Consider the following 13,328-nt stretch of genomic DNA (forward strand, 5'->3'; position numbering starts at 1 on the left):
TCTTACGCATAAGGAGAAATCTTAGATGGTGACGTTTATGTAATGTAATGCTTGTGCCATGAGAAAACTTTGGTAGTTCGAAGTAAAATCGTGGGAAGGTAATTATTTTAGATGGCGGAAAGTTTTTTTTGGCAATGAAGACTAAGGAGATCTCCAACGCCACCCGCATACATTTCAAATAATATCTGAACTAAATGGACGAAATTAATGCAAACCGGATGATACTCATACAAACCAGAGCACATTCATTACATTTCGGACATTTTCATTGTTGGGGGGGGGGGACTTAAACCTAGACTACGACGGCGGCCGTCATCCAAGTCCTTGGTGCTCCTTCCGACGATCGTGTCCTCCATCTGCTGTTTCCATGAGCGGCGGGGACAAGACTCGTGAAGTGAAGTTGCGGTCTCCAGCGTGGAAGAGTAGAACCTGGAAGACAAACCAATCCACTTGGGACACAATGCCCTGCTGCGTCCCATGCCCTACTCATCCTCAAAGGACTCCGCGTCCTATCTGGAGCCAGTGGACGTGAGGTCGACAAAAAAAATAGATGGACCGACACTCTTCTCATCCAACCGGTGCGGATAAACAATGTTTGGTGGTGCGTAGGTGTAACGCCCCGGATCCGATGCGCCAGGTGTCTGCCAGTTATTCGTCTTTGTTGCCATGTCATTTGCTTGCGTGTTGCATTTTATCATGTCATCATGTGCATTGCATTGCATACGTGTTCATCTCATGCATCCGAGCATTTTCCCCGTTGTCCGTTTTGCAATCCGGCACTCCTATGTCCTCCGGCGTCCCCCTCTTCTCTCTTTTCGTGAGTGGGTGTTAAACGCTCTCGGAATGGACCGAGTCTTGCCAAGTGGCCTTGGTATACCACCGGTAGACCTCCTGTCAAGTTTCGTGCCATTTGAAGGTCGTTTGGTACTCCAACGGTTAACCGGGTAACCGTAAAAGCCCCTCTCTCCTTGCAGCCCAACACCCCTTCCAAAGTGGCCCAAAGCCCACCTAACTCCCCTCCATGCTCTCGGTCGTTCGATCACGATCGTGTGGCCGAAAAACGCTCCTCATTTGGACTCTCCTAACTCCCTCTACCTATAAATATGTGGCCTCCCCTGAAAATCCCAGTCTAACCCTAGATCAAACCTCCCTCACACCCGGCGGACATGTCCACCCCGCCGCCGGACACGTCCACCGCCGCCAGCCACCTCACCCCGGCCAATAGGGCGTCGCCACGTCACCCCGCCGCCGTCGCCAGCCACTCCCGCGCCGCCACCTCACCCGCGCCCTCCTTCTCTCTCCTCCGCGCCCGCCGCCGGCCCGCGGGGCCCGAGGCCGGCCCGCCCGGGCCCGAGCCGCACCGCCGCGCCCGTGCTCCGCCCGGCCGCCCGCCTCCTCGCCCCGGCCGCGGAGCGCCGCCGCCGTCGCCGCCCGGTCCCTCGCCGCCCCGCTCCGCCGACCTCCACGCGCTCCTTCCCCCTCGGCCGCCCTCGCCTCCGGCCGCCGCGGCCATGGCGCCGGCCGCCCGCCTCCGCGTCGCCTCCTCTGTCGTCTTCCTCCTCGACTCCGGAAAGTTCTCCGGCGAACTCCGGCCCTGCATCGAAGTCCGTGCAAAACGAAGGTTGACCCGTTTCCCACTAAGTCCCCAGTTTTTGTAATTATCATGCCATGTTCGACATGCTGTATCTCTGCATCCGTAGCTCCGTTTCGTGTGTGTAATATGTCAAATTGTTCGCCTCGAAGAGTACATCATTTCATTCCATTGCATCATATTCATTTGAGGTAGTCTTGGTGCCTTAATCATCGTTGTAAGAGTGCTTCATGATGTTTTCTGCTGTCTGTTATCAGAATGAGCTCTTTTGTCATTTTTGCCATGATTGATGTGTGCATCCTATGAGGTTGATGTCTACATGTGTTTTGATCTATGCTATGTCTTCTTTACAGAGGTGCTTACCATGTATTTTTGTGATCAATGTGGTGACTAGCACAAGCATGCAAACTAGGCATCATGATGTTGCTGATTTTAGTCCCTGTTCTGCTTTTATTTTCATGCCATGTAAATTTGATGCTACAGAGAGATCCATGCATATTTTGAGATACTTCAGTAAGGGTGTTTTGAACATGTGGTTATTGTCTATCCATTCATGTCCTTGGTTGCAATTATGGAGTAGTCTAGCATGTCATTTTCGTGCTCTACTTTTGCTTCAAAATGTTTCCTGGCAGATTGTTTGCTTGTTATTCAATTTGGCCAAGCTTGCTATAGTTGATCCTTGCATGCTATGGACTCGTTCTTCTTCCTTGTGGGATTTCAGGCAAGATGACCGCTACCCTGGATCTCACTACTATCATTGCTATGCTAGTTGCTTCGTTCTATCGCTATGCTGCGTTACCTATCTTTTGCTCATCAAGCCATCCCATATTGCCATGAACCTCTAACCTTTGACACCTTACCTATGCAAACCATTGATTGGCTATGTTACCGCTTTTGCTCAGCCCCTCTTATAGCGTTGCTAGTTGCAGGTGAAGTTGAAGATTTCTCCATGGTGAACAGGATTTTGGTTGGGATATCACAATATCTCTTATATTATTAATGCATCTATATATTTGGTAAAGGGTGGAAGACTCGGCCTTTTGCCTGGTGTTTTGTTCCACTCTTGCCGCCCTAGTTTCCGTCATACCGGTGTTATGTTCCCGGATTTTGCATTCCTTACGCAGTCGGGTGATTTATGGGACCCCCTTGACAGTTCGCTTTGAATAAACTCCTCCAGCAAGGACCAACCTTGGTTTTACCATTTGCCTCACCACCACCTATCCTTTCCCTTGGGTCGGCCAACCCAAGGGTCATCTTTATTTTAGCCCCCCCGGGCCAGTGCTTGTCTAAGTGTTGGTCCGAACCGAGCCGCCTGCGGGGCCCCCTCGGGGCAACTCGAGGTCTGGTTTTACTCGTAGCCTGTCTCATCCGGTGTTGCCCTGAGAACAAGATATGTGCAGCTCCTATCGGGATTGTCGGCGCATCGGGCGGTTTTGCTGATCTTGTTTTACCATTGTCGAAATGTCTTGTAAACCGGGATTCCGAGTCTGATCGGGTCTTCCTGGGAGAAGGTCTATTCCTTCGTTGATCGCGAGAGCTTGTCATGGGCTAAGTTGGGACACCCCTGCAGGGTATAATCTTTCGAAAGCCGTGCCTGCGGTTATAGGCAGATGTGAATTTATTAATGTCCGGTTGTAGATAACTTGACACCAGATCCGAATTAAAACGCATCAACCGCGTGTGTAGCCGTGATGGTCTCTTCTCGGCGGAGTCCGGGAAGTGAACACGGTTTCTGGGTTATGTTTGACGTAAGTAGGAGTTCAAGATCACTTCTTGATCATTTCTAGCTTCACGACCGTTCCATTTGCTCTCTTCTCGCTCTTATTTGCGTATGTTAGCCACCATATTATGCTTAGCCGCTGCTGCAGCCTCACCACTTTACCCCTTCCTTCCCTTTAAGCTTTGCTAGTCTTGATACCCATGGTAATGGGAGTGCTGAGTCCTCGTGGCTCACAGATTACTACAACAACAGTTGCAGGTACAGGTTCTGCGATGATCATGACGCGAGAGCGATGCTTGCTTGCGTTGAGTTCTTCTTCTGCTTCTTCGATCAGGGGATAGGTTCCAGGTTGGCAGCCTGGGCTAGCAGGGTGGATGTCGTTTGAGTTTCTGTTTGTGTTTCATCCGTAGTCGGATGATGCTCTGATGTATTGTGATGTTGTATTCATGTGGCATTGTATGCCTCTTGTATGTATGCCCATCTATTATGTAATGTTGATGTAATGATATCCACCTTGCAAAAGCGTCTCAATATGCGGGTCTATCCTTGGTGGGACCTTCGAGTTCCTTTTGGATAGGGTCGCATATTGGGCGTGACAGTAGGACGCACAGCCGGCGACATTCCAGCTTGCGATCGCCTGCACAGCCAGCGTTGCCTCCGTGTCTGTCTCCGGCTGCACCGGCCGTGTGTTCCGAGTAGTAGCTTGAGCGCAAGTGGCCTCGTAGAGTGCCCGCTGCTCGGGGACAATGTTGGGAATCTCCACAGCCATGGCCATCACAGCTTCCATGCCCGCTCTCTCGCTCGCTCGCTCGCCATAGGTCTAGCTCTCCGCCAGCCGGTGCTGCTCAAGGAGGATCAAGTTATACTGGTGCTCCTGCCGCTCCTGTCAGAACAACGACATATAGGCGCTAGCGCAGGCTCCTCCTTCGCCATTGCGGCATTGAAGTGCGCCTGTGCCTGCTCCATGGTCAAGCCAACATGCACCGGTGCAGGCTCCGGTGCTAAGTCGTCATCGGAACCCGTCTCCATCGTGTGGACCTCAGGGGAGTTGGTCGGCATGACGACCTCAGGGGAGTTGGTCGGCAAAGCCCCCCTATTTGTCTCTTGTTTGCGGGAAAAAGTGCGTCCGGACCAGTCGGCGGGCCAATGCAGGCTCATGGTGGATGGCAAAACACGTCCGAACCGCACATTCTGGACTGTTACAGGGTTTGAGAGTCGGCATTGAAGATAGCGAGACTGAAGGAGGTCTCGCCGTCATGTCGCTACTACTGGGCTGCCCAAGTAGCTTCTTCAGGTTTGTTTTTCTTCTTCGTTTTTCATTTTTTTTCATATTCTCAAAATAATAATAATAATACATATGTCTAAATTTTAATTTACTACAAAATTTAAAACCACAAATTTGAAGAATCTTATCACAGTATGAAAAACATTGGTATAATTTTTCATGAAATGTTGGTAGCATTCAAAGAAAAGGTTGATGACATTACACAAATATAAACATGTTTCACAAAAATGTAGATTGCAATTAAAAAATATTTATACAACAAAAATAAATGTTTTGTGTCACTAAAAAGAAATTATTTTGTACCATTCAAGAAATGTACGTGACACTTTAAAATAAATGTTTATTGTCATTCAAAAAATGTTTCAATTTTATTTGAATTTTTTTAATCATGTTCAAAAAATATAATCAAAACATTTATTCGGAAAATAATATTAATCATTTATATGAATAATGCTCAATGTGTATAAAACGTTTCTTATAAAAATTTATACTTGCACTGGGAAAATAAAGAAACCAATAACACGAAAAAAGAGTAAAGAAAGCCGAAAACCCAATGAAAATGATAGATAACACAGAGAAAAGGAAGAAGAAGAAAAAACCAAACGAAATTTCTTAAACCAGTCGATCAAGCTCATAGAACCACTACAGGCCAGCCTGTTTAACCCGTCTAACACTTTCAATATTTTTCGGGAGCAATGACTCTCTCCGTTCCGAATTACTTGTCGCACGTATAGATGTATCTAGATGTATTTTAGTTCTAGATACATCCATTTTAGCGACGAGTAATTTCGAACGGAGGGAGTAGTTGACAAACACTTATTCGGGAGCCTCGCAAAGTGGGCTGTGGGCGCGCCACTTAGTGCGCTCTGGGCGCTCCCTTTATTTTTTTTCTTTTTACTTTTCCGCATGCGTTTTCAGCTTTTTAAATGAGTTTTTTTTCGACATTTTTGTTTTCCACCGGTCTTTAGCTTTTGGAATAAATTTTTTTTGATTTTTTTTGCGTGAAAAGACGCATTTTTTCAGAATAGATAAATCCCGAACGTTTGATTTTTAAGCATGTCATCCCGAACTTTTTTCATGGCAACTTTAGTTAAGACGATGTTGACAAACATGACATTTTTCTGATAAAAAATCGTAATGAAACAAAATTGCCACATGTTAACAATTAAAGTTGCCACCTCACAACAAGTAAAGTTGCCATCAAAAAAGTTAGGATGACATGCATAAATTCCTTACATTCGGGGCTTATAGAGGTCCTTTCTTTGCTTCAGCGAGAGGCACGATTTTGCTTTTGCGAAAGGAACGCCATGCCTCCTGGAAACAGAAAAAACATGTTTCTGCCTCTTGGAAACGTGAAAAAAATGTGTTTTTGTTTCTCTTCCGCGAGAGGCACGGTTTTCTTTTGCGAGAGGCATGGCCATCCCTCTCGAAAACGAAAAAAACCCGCATTTTCCCTTTTTGTTTCCACGCGAGGCATGTTTGTGCTTCCGTGGGAAGCACGGCCGTGCCTCTCGCAAACCGAAAAAAACACTATTTCTGTTTTTTTCCTTTCGCGGGAGGCATAGTTGTACTTTCGAGAGAGGCACAACCATGCCACTGAGAAAAAAAATGCGCCTTTTGTTTTTTTTTTCCGTGAGAGACACGGTTTTGCTTTCGCGAGAGGCACGGTTGTGCTTTTTTGAGAGGCATGGCCGGGCCTCTTTCGAAAAGAAAAAAACCATGCTCCTGATTCAGTTTTTTCATCGTGTGTTTTTGTGAAAATAAAGTTCATCAAAATCTATCAACACAAGATCTAGTTTTAAATATCTCGACGCGAGGAATCCAACGGTGAAAATGGTTCGATATTTGGACGCATGGTTTAAGACATAAAACGTTTTGAATAAATGGATCTACAAAAAAAGGGCAAACTCACAGGTTCCGATAACTGGTGCACATGCAACGGACCATTAGTCACAACTTGGGGAGGCGGAAGTGATCTTTGCAAGGAGTACTCCTTAATTAGTGATTTCGATATATTTCTTTTGTAGGCCACTACATTTTCCCACGATGGGCCACATCCCGAATGGTTGCCGCCAAGGCCCAATATATTGTTGCTTACCCTTTCGTTTATACTTCCAAATATTCTAAATACATATCGAAATATGTATTTGGCAACCCTGTGCCCGATTGCAAAATCGCCACACCACCTAGATGCCGTCTATTTCAAATTCAGCGCTGTCAGATTCAATCACGTGGCCCTTTCCCCTTTGCTCGTCTTCCTCCCCGCATTGTCGCAGGTATCGTACTTGGCGTGGACTTGTCCCGCAAGGCATGCCGACCGGGAGATGGAGGACTCATGCGCCGCGGTCCCGCGCTTCGCCGACATGCATGTGCGCCTGCTCGCCATGCGCAGTGACCTCGACGGGATGGGGCTCGACGCCGACATGCTCTGCCTCGCGTCGCACTTCTTCGCCCTCTTCGATGGCCACGGTGGCGCCGAGGTATGCCTAGCTAGGACTAGAAACCCCCTCCCACCCCCTTGGATTTGTCATCAATGGCAGCCTAGCCGAGCGACCCTGTGATCTGATGATTTGTGTTCATCCGGGTTGTCGTGTAGGTGTCTGACTACTGCCGAGAGATGCCACAAGATCAGCAAGTCCATCTTGACCCCATTTCCGGTTGGCTGAGACCCTCACAATCTCTCTCTCTCTCCAATTTCAGTGGACACACATGCAGTGTTTCGAACGGACGCTAGCTTCAGAGTTTCAGAGAAAGACCAGAGCAATTGGAAACAGAGGATACAGTAGTATTTTGATTCTGAGCAACACATGCCCTTTCTTTTTTCAGTACAACGAATGCCTGAATTATGTTTCCAACGAATGCTAGTCTTTGGGCTAGCTAGCTGATATCTACCTGTTGCGTGCTGCTAGTTAGCAAATTCCACCTGTGCTCCTTCATGCTATTACTATCTGCTGCTATAATTTTCACGGAATTTGCTCCCAATCTTTCTTTTTTGGTAAGAAAAAAGCAAAAGTGGTTTCGAAAAGAATGATATTTTGTCAGGTAGGTATCTCTCTCACTTGCAGTAAACTGGCCCTTGAAAATGTTCCCGATACTGATTCTGATAACTTAGGTACCATCACCGCAGTAAATTTGACTCTAAATTTTTTATTGAAAAATACAACGCCGGTAATTTTCTCTGTAAATAGTTGATAATATACACATGACAGACTAGATAACTTGCACACAAACGTCGTTGTAATTTTGAGTCGCGAGTAAAAAATGTTGAAAACATACCTTCGATAAATTTCGTGTAAATAGCACGATAATATATGCACCATAGATTTGATAACTTACATCTAAAGTACCGCCATATTATTTTTCTTCAGTAGAAAAAAGTTGTTGTAAACATACAATGGTAAATTTTGTGTACATAGCATGGTATTTTAAGCACCGCGGACTTGTTAAACTGCCTATAAGACCATGATAACATTTCGACCCCGGAAAAGAAATTGTTCAAACATACCCCCGCTTTAAAAAAAACATGATAGTATAAGCAGCTCATAACCGATAACTTACATACAAACATCATGATAACTTTTGCCCTAGGAAAAAGTTGTCGTAAAATATACCCTCGCTAACTTATTTGTACATAATATGGTAATATACGCCTCACAGACCTGATAACTTACGTCCAAACACCTTGGTAACTTTAACTAGGAGAATAATCATTGCAAATTACCCCCGGCAGCTTTTGTGCAGATAACACGGTAATGTACGTCCAAACACCATGGTAATTCCTTGGATAGGGAAAGTTTTAGAGAATACTCGCGGTAATTCTATGTAAATAGTATGGTAATTCACGCACCGCGGACATGATAACTTACGTAAAAACACCGTGTTAACTTTTGACTCAGAGAAAAAGATGTTGGAACATACCCTGATAAATTGTGTGTATAACTTGTGTATGAACATCATGGTAACTTTTCTGATTTGGGGGTGTAAAAATTGTTGAAAACATACACGCATTACCTTCTATGTGCCTAGCATGATGATTTACACACCGCAAACATGATACAAAACACCATAGAATTTGCCCAAGTGATTTTTTTTATGAACACGCGATAACTTCTGTCTACATAACGTGATAATTTACTCATCGCATATCTAATTACTTACGTACAAACACCATGATAATATTGACGCAGGGGGGATTGTTATAATTTAAGTACAAACAGAGAAAATGCTATTGAGAAACATACCCCAAAAACTTGAGTAAGAAAAGCATGGCAATATTACAACTTCGTACCTGATAGCTTACCTGCAAACATCATGATTTTTGCATCTGAAAAGGAGTGAAGAGGATGCCCGGGTGTGTGAATCATGCAGAAAAAATGATAGAACTAGGGTGCATTGTTCTAAAACCCATACAAGTGAGGCCGTTGGTCTGGATTTTCAGTTACTGATCAGTGCCTCTTTTGCTTATTCTCGTCTCAAGAAGATACAACTAATGTGTAAGTTGTACATAATTAGTTAAGCGGGCTAGCCCAGTTGGATGTTGCAGCTTAGTTATATATGAGAGGGTCTGGGTTCGATTCCCCTTCCACGCCCTTTTTTTTTTGCCTATTTTAAACTACAGGCGCAAGAAAAATTGAAGAAGATGGGATCGAAGGAGGGAGGGCGGTCGCTCGGGAGGAGGTGGGATCGAACGGAGAAGAGTGGTGTGGTACTTTTAGCAATGTGTAAGTTGTACATAATTAGTTAAGCGGGCTAGCCCAGTTGGATGTTGCAGCTTAGTTATATATGAGAGGGTTTGGGTTCGATTCCCCTTTCACGCCCTTTTTTTTGCCTATTTTAAACTACAGGCGCAAGAAAAATTGAAGAAGATGGGATCGAAGGAGGGAGGGCGGTCGCTCGGGAGGAGGTGGGATCGAACGGAGAAGAGTGGTGTGGTACTTTTAGCAATGTGGCACATGTGTGCTAAATATCACAGTCCAATACATATAGATAAATATATTACAGTTTTTTCTCAAAAAATGTTAACAAAGCATTTCAATTTTTTTAAATGTCTATCGAGAAATGTTTCTTGTATATATGAAAAACAAATAAAACTAAAATATGAAACAAAACAGAAGAAACCAAAAACCTTAAACCCATGTGTAGCAAAAGAAGAAAAATGAGAAAACTAATGCAAAAGAATGCAAAAATAATTGCAACCCTATACCCTAGTCGCCTCGCTTCTCTGCTGTACACATGTGAGAATTCTAAATGTCTAACCGACGAATTAATGGTTGCTGCGGGTCGAAGTGGGCTTACCTGGTGTCAGTAGAATTTTCCTGCTTTTCTAGATGCCGGCAATAGTTGCCGCTGCTGCAGAGGTTTGGATTGTTGCCATATCTTGTGAAAGAAGGAATAAAAAAACGCAGATTAAAACATGGCTGCTGATTCAAGATATATAAAATGTATTCAGAATAAAAGGATGAGATGAAAGGAGATCTGGGAACTCTAATTGAGAAATTATGATGCTGGAGGGCAGGGTAGTAGCAACCTAAGTGTTAGGGAGCCATCTTGAGTTCTTTTCACAAGCCCAGGAGGAATTGATCCATTGAGCTGATTGTCTGTCAAATCTCTGAAAGAAACACAACAGTTTTTTGATGAGACGTGATGTTTAGTAGGAAAGGATTTGGAAAGTATATACCGATCACTTACATAAGCGTGAGAGACGACAATTGCGAAAGGGTGTCAGGAATTGAGCCGGTAAGATTATTGCGTGACAAATCCCTACAGATTCGTGAAGTTCCAGCTAGACAGTTTGATTGCTTCTAGCTTAGACAAAATTAGAGTTGCCATGGCTACTAGCTTAACAATGTCCTACTTACAAGTATTGTAAACCTTTGAGACCAGCAAAAGAAGATGACAGGTTGCCACTGAGGCCACTGGAGGATAGATTCCTACAACATGCATACAACAATAGCTCAATAATCCCAGCCACCACCACCACCACCACCACTACTACTACTATACTTAATTTTATAATAACGAGGAAAATAACAGTCAGAAAGATATAACTCACAGGCCTGTGACAATTGGTGGGCTGGAGACAGTATAGCTACAACCTAATCCTTTCCACGCGAAATTCTTGGGCATGCACGGATCGCCCATCCAGTTCTTCTTCACCTTGTACATTCCTCTGATCGCCGCCATGGCAGACACTGTTGCATATCTCGGCGGCGAAACACACAAATATATCAGCTGGGTACAATTAACTGCTTCATCCTGAGTGAAACGCTACGTATACTATTGCATCTGAAGAACTTCTTAAGAAAAGAACTGTACTTGCTTACCATCGTGAGTGGCCGTGGTTATGCCAGTGGTGGGCAACACGGAGAAGATCTCAATGGCGTTGAGGATGGGTGGGACCGTGGAGTTAGTAGTGGCGTTGAGCGAGACGTTGTACTGGTGGGACCCGTGGCTGGGGATGCCGTTGAAGACGGCGTTGGTGTAGAGGTACTGCGGCGTCAAGCCCTTCCCAAGCCAGAGCTGGCCGTTGAGGGTGACGTAGAACTGGCGCAGGGCGTTGACCGGGAGAGGTTGCAGCTCGGAGAAGTGCAAGATGCAGATGTATCCGGGGTCTGGGACGTTGGCGCTGGGCTCGGCGTCCCAGGTGAACTGGATGGGGCTGGAGGAGTTGATGGGGGTGACGGCGGTCTGCATCACGGCCGACGGCACGTCGAAGCTGCTGCCCTCCATGTTGTGCACTCTCTTCGCCGTGGAGATCTCTGACCATTCCGTCGGCTTGCTCTGCGGGATCCAAAAACGGTCGTGCGGGTCGTCGGGATACCTGAGGATTACACCGTCGGTTGGGCCGAAGTTGGATCTGGTGAGAAGAACCAGCCCCTGCGTCGAGTTCGACATCGGGTACAGTCCGTTCTCGAGGGGCCTTAGGTCGAGGGCGGAGATGAAGGGCGTCCCGGAGCCCGTGTTCACGAGGCACACCTCGGCCGAGTCGCCAGGAACGACGGCGATGATCTCGTAGATTTCCGGCGTGTTGGCGTTCGAGATGTTCACGGTCGTCCAGTAGTTGACGCCGACGTGGAGGTCGAAGACGGGCGCTTTGTTGAGGCCGTCATAATTGCCGTACATGAACTTGGCCCGGACGAGGTGCTTGAGCCCGGCCACGAGGGGGCCGAGCGTGTAGCAGCTCCGCGCGCCAGCGCCGCCGCCGAAGCTACGAACATTGTGCCAGCTCTTGCCCATCAACGGCGTGATGTACTCGGACGACATGTTGTGGTTGGTGCCCGCGTTGATAAAGCCGGCGTCTGAGGTGAAGCGCAGCTTGGTGGTGCTGTCCACGTAGCCGGCGGCATTCTCCGGCAGGCCGCAGTCCAGGCTTATGAAACCTGGCCCGCGGACGCAAATTATAATTAAGCACTTGCAATGTTTCTGAAGGTAATGCCATATATGTAACGTTGCACGCATGTACGATGGGCTCACCTAAGTTATCCACCTGGCCATGGACTTGAAGAACGCCGCCGCAGCCGGCAATGCCGAGAAGAAGCAGCGACATCCACCAGGCCGCCATTGCTCTCGGCCACGGTCCTTCCATCGGGCATGTGCCACAGCTACACCAGAACATGGAATATATGTACGTACGTGGGCCGTCTAACTCGATATACAGGATTAATATAAATCTAGCACCACATGTCAATCAGTTCATAAAAAGGGTTGTACAACTTACCCAGTTGGGGGCTTGAGGGCAGATCACGTGGGTGATGGGTTGACTTGCATCATGAGTTAGCGAGCGGCCTTGTTTGCCCTCGATGTGCATAGATGCCCCAACCTTGGTGACCTGAGACTTCTGACTTTTGCTGCGTGGTTGTCCGATGGCAGATCGTTTCGCAACGATATGGTTGACAAAGTGATTCTTTTTATGGGATTGTTAATTCTCAATCAATGCTATTTTTGTGGGATCTTACGTGGAAATTTGTGGATTCTTTTATACATTATTTCTCTTTCTTACATGTTATGTCACTTGACTTAAACTTACTTAATTCTTAGTCGACTGACAGCTAGCCATACCATTTTTTAGGGCGTCGATAACTGCCACACGTGTGGCAGGAAAGGAAACGCTCTGCACGTCTCTAATGCAAATAGATTGCCACGTCATCGCATGCATGCATGCGAGAATCTTTTCGGATTTTCAGTTTTTAAAATATTTTATCTCTTAAATGAAAATCCGATTGAAGATCCGTTTTCACCATTAAATCCCTCGCGATGAGATCTTTAAAACTAGATCTCATATCGATATATTTTGACGAAATTTTTTTTTGGTTAAAAGTTGCCATGTCTATTGCACATGAATTGCCATGATTTTTACACTAAAGTTGCCATGATATGTTTCAACTATTTTCTTTTACATTTAAAAGTAAATTTTAACATATTATAAAACGGAGAATTAAGAAAGTAGACTTTCCATGCACCATAAACTAAAATTGCTATGATACATGCACTTAAAATCGCCATGGTTCAATAAAAAAAATATTTTCATGGTCAAAGTACTAGAATTGCCATCATCAAAATACTAAAATTGCCATGATCTACAAACTAAAATTGCCACATGGCAACTTTAGTTTAAGCACTATGACAACTATAGTGTAAACATCATGGCAACTTCTGGGCAAATTTTTTTTGTCAAAACATATCAACATGGGGTCTAGTTTTGAAGATCTCGTCGAGACGGATTTAATGGTGAA

At 45.6% G+C, this 13,328-nt stretch overlaps 1 protein-coding gene across 1 annotated transcript in view; it reads right to left on the reverse strand.

Annotated features, from left to right (window-relative positions):
• Window positions 1-12,157, reverse strand: part of LOC119350930 (putative leucine-rich repeat receptor-like serine/threonine-protein kinase At2g19230) — a 25,111-nt gene extending 12,954 nt beyond the window's left edge. Inside the window, exons 1-7 of the mRNA XM_037618533.1 lie at window positions 12,070-12,157; window positions 10,920-11,975; window positions 10,649-10,787; window positions 10,455-10,526; window positions 10,285-10,356; window positions 10,124-10,204; window positions 9,908-9,972 (exon numbers count right to left, since the gene is read on the reverse strand). Of these exons, the coding sequence (XP_037474430.1) occupies window positions 9,908-9,972; window positions 10,124-10,204; window positions 10,285-10,356; window positions 10,455-10,526; window positions 10,649-10,787; window positions 10,920-11,975; window positions 12,070-12,157 (1,573 nt within the window). The remainder of the gene's footprint in view (window positions 1-9,907; window positions 9,973-10,123; window positions 10,205-10,284; window positions 10,357-10,454; window positions 10,527-10,648; window positions 10,788-10,919; window positions 11,976-12,069) is intronic.
• Between the last annotated feature and the right edge of the window lie 1,171 nt (window positions 12,158-13,328).

The sequence above is a fragment of the Triticum dicoccoides genome, chromosome 1B, assembly GCF_002162155.2.
Source record: "Triticum dicoccoides isolate Atlit2015 ecotype Zavitan chromosome 1B, WEW_v2.0, whole genome shotgun sequence".
NCBI lineage: Eukaryota > Viridiplantae > Streptophyta > Magnoliopsida > Poales > Poaceae > Triticum > Triticum dicoccoides.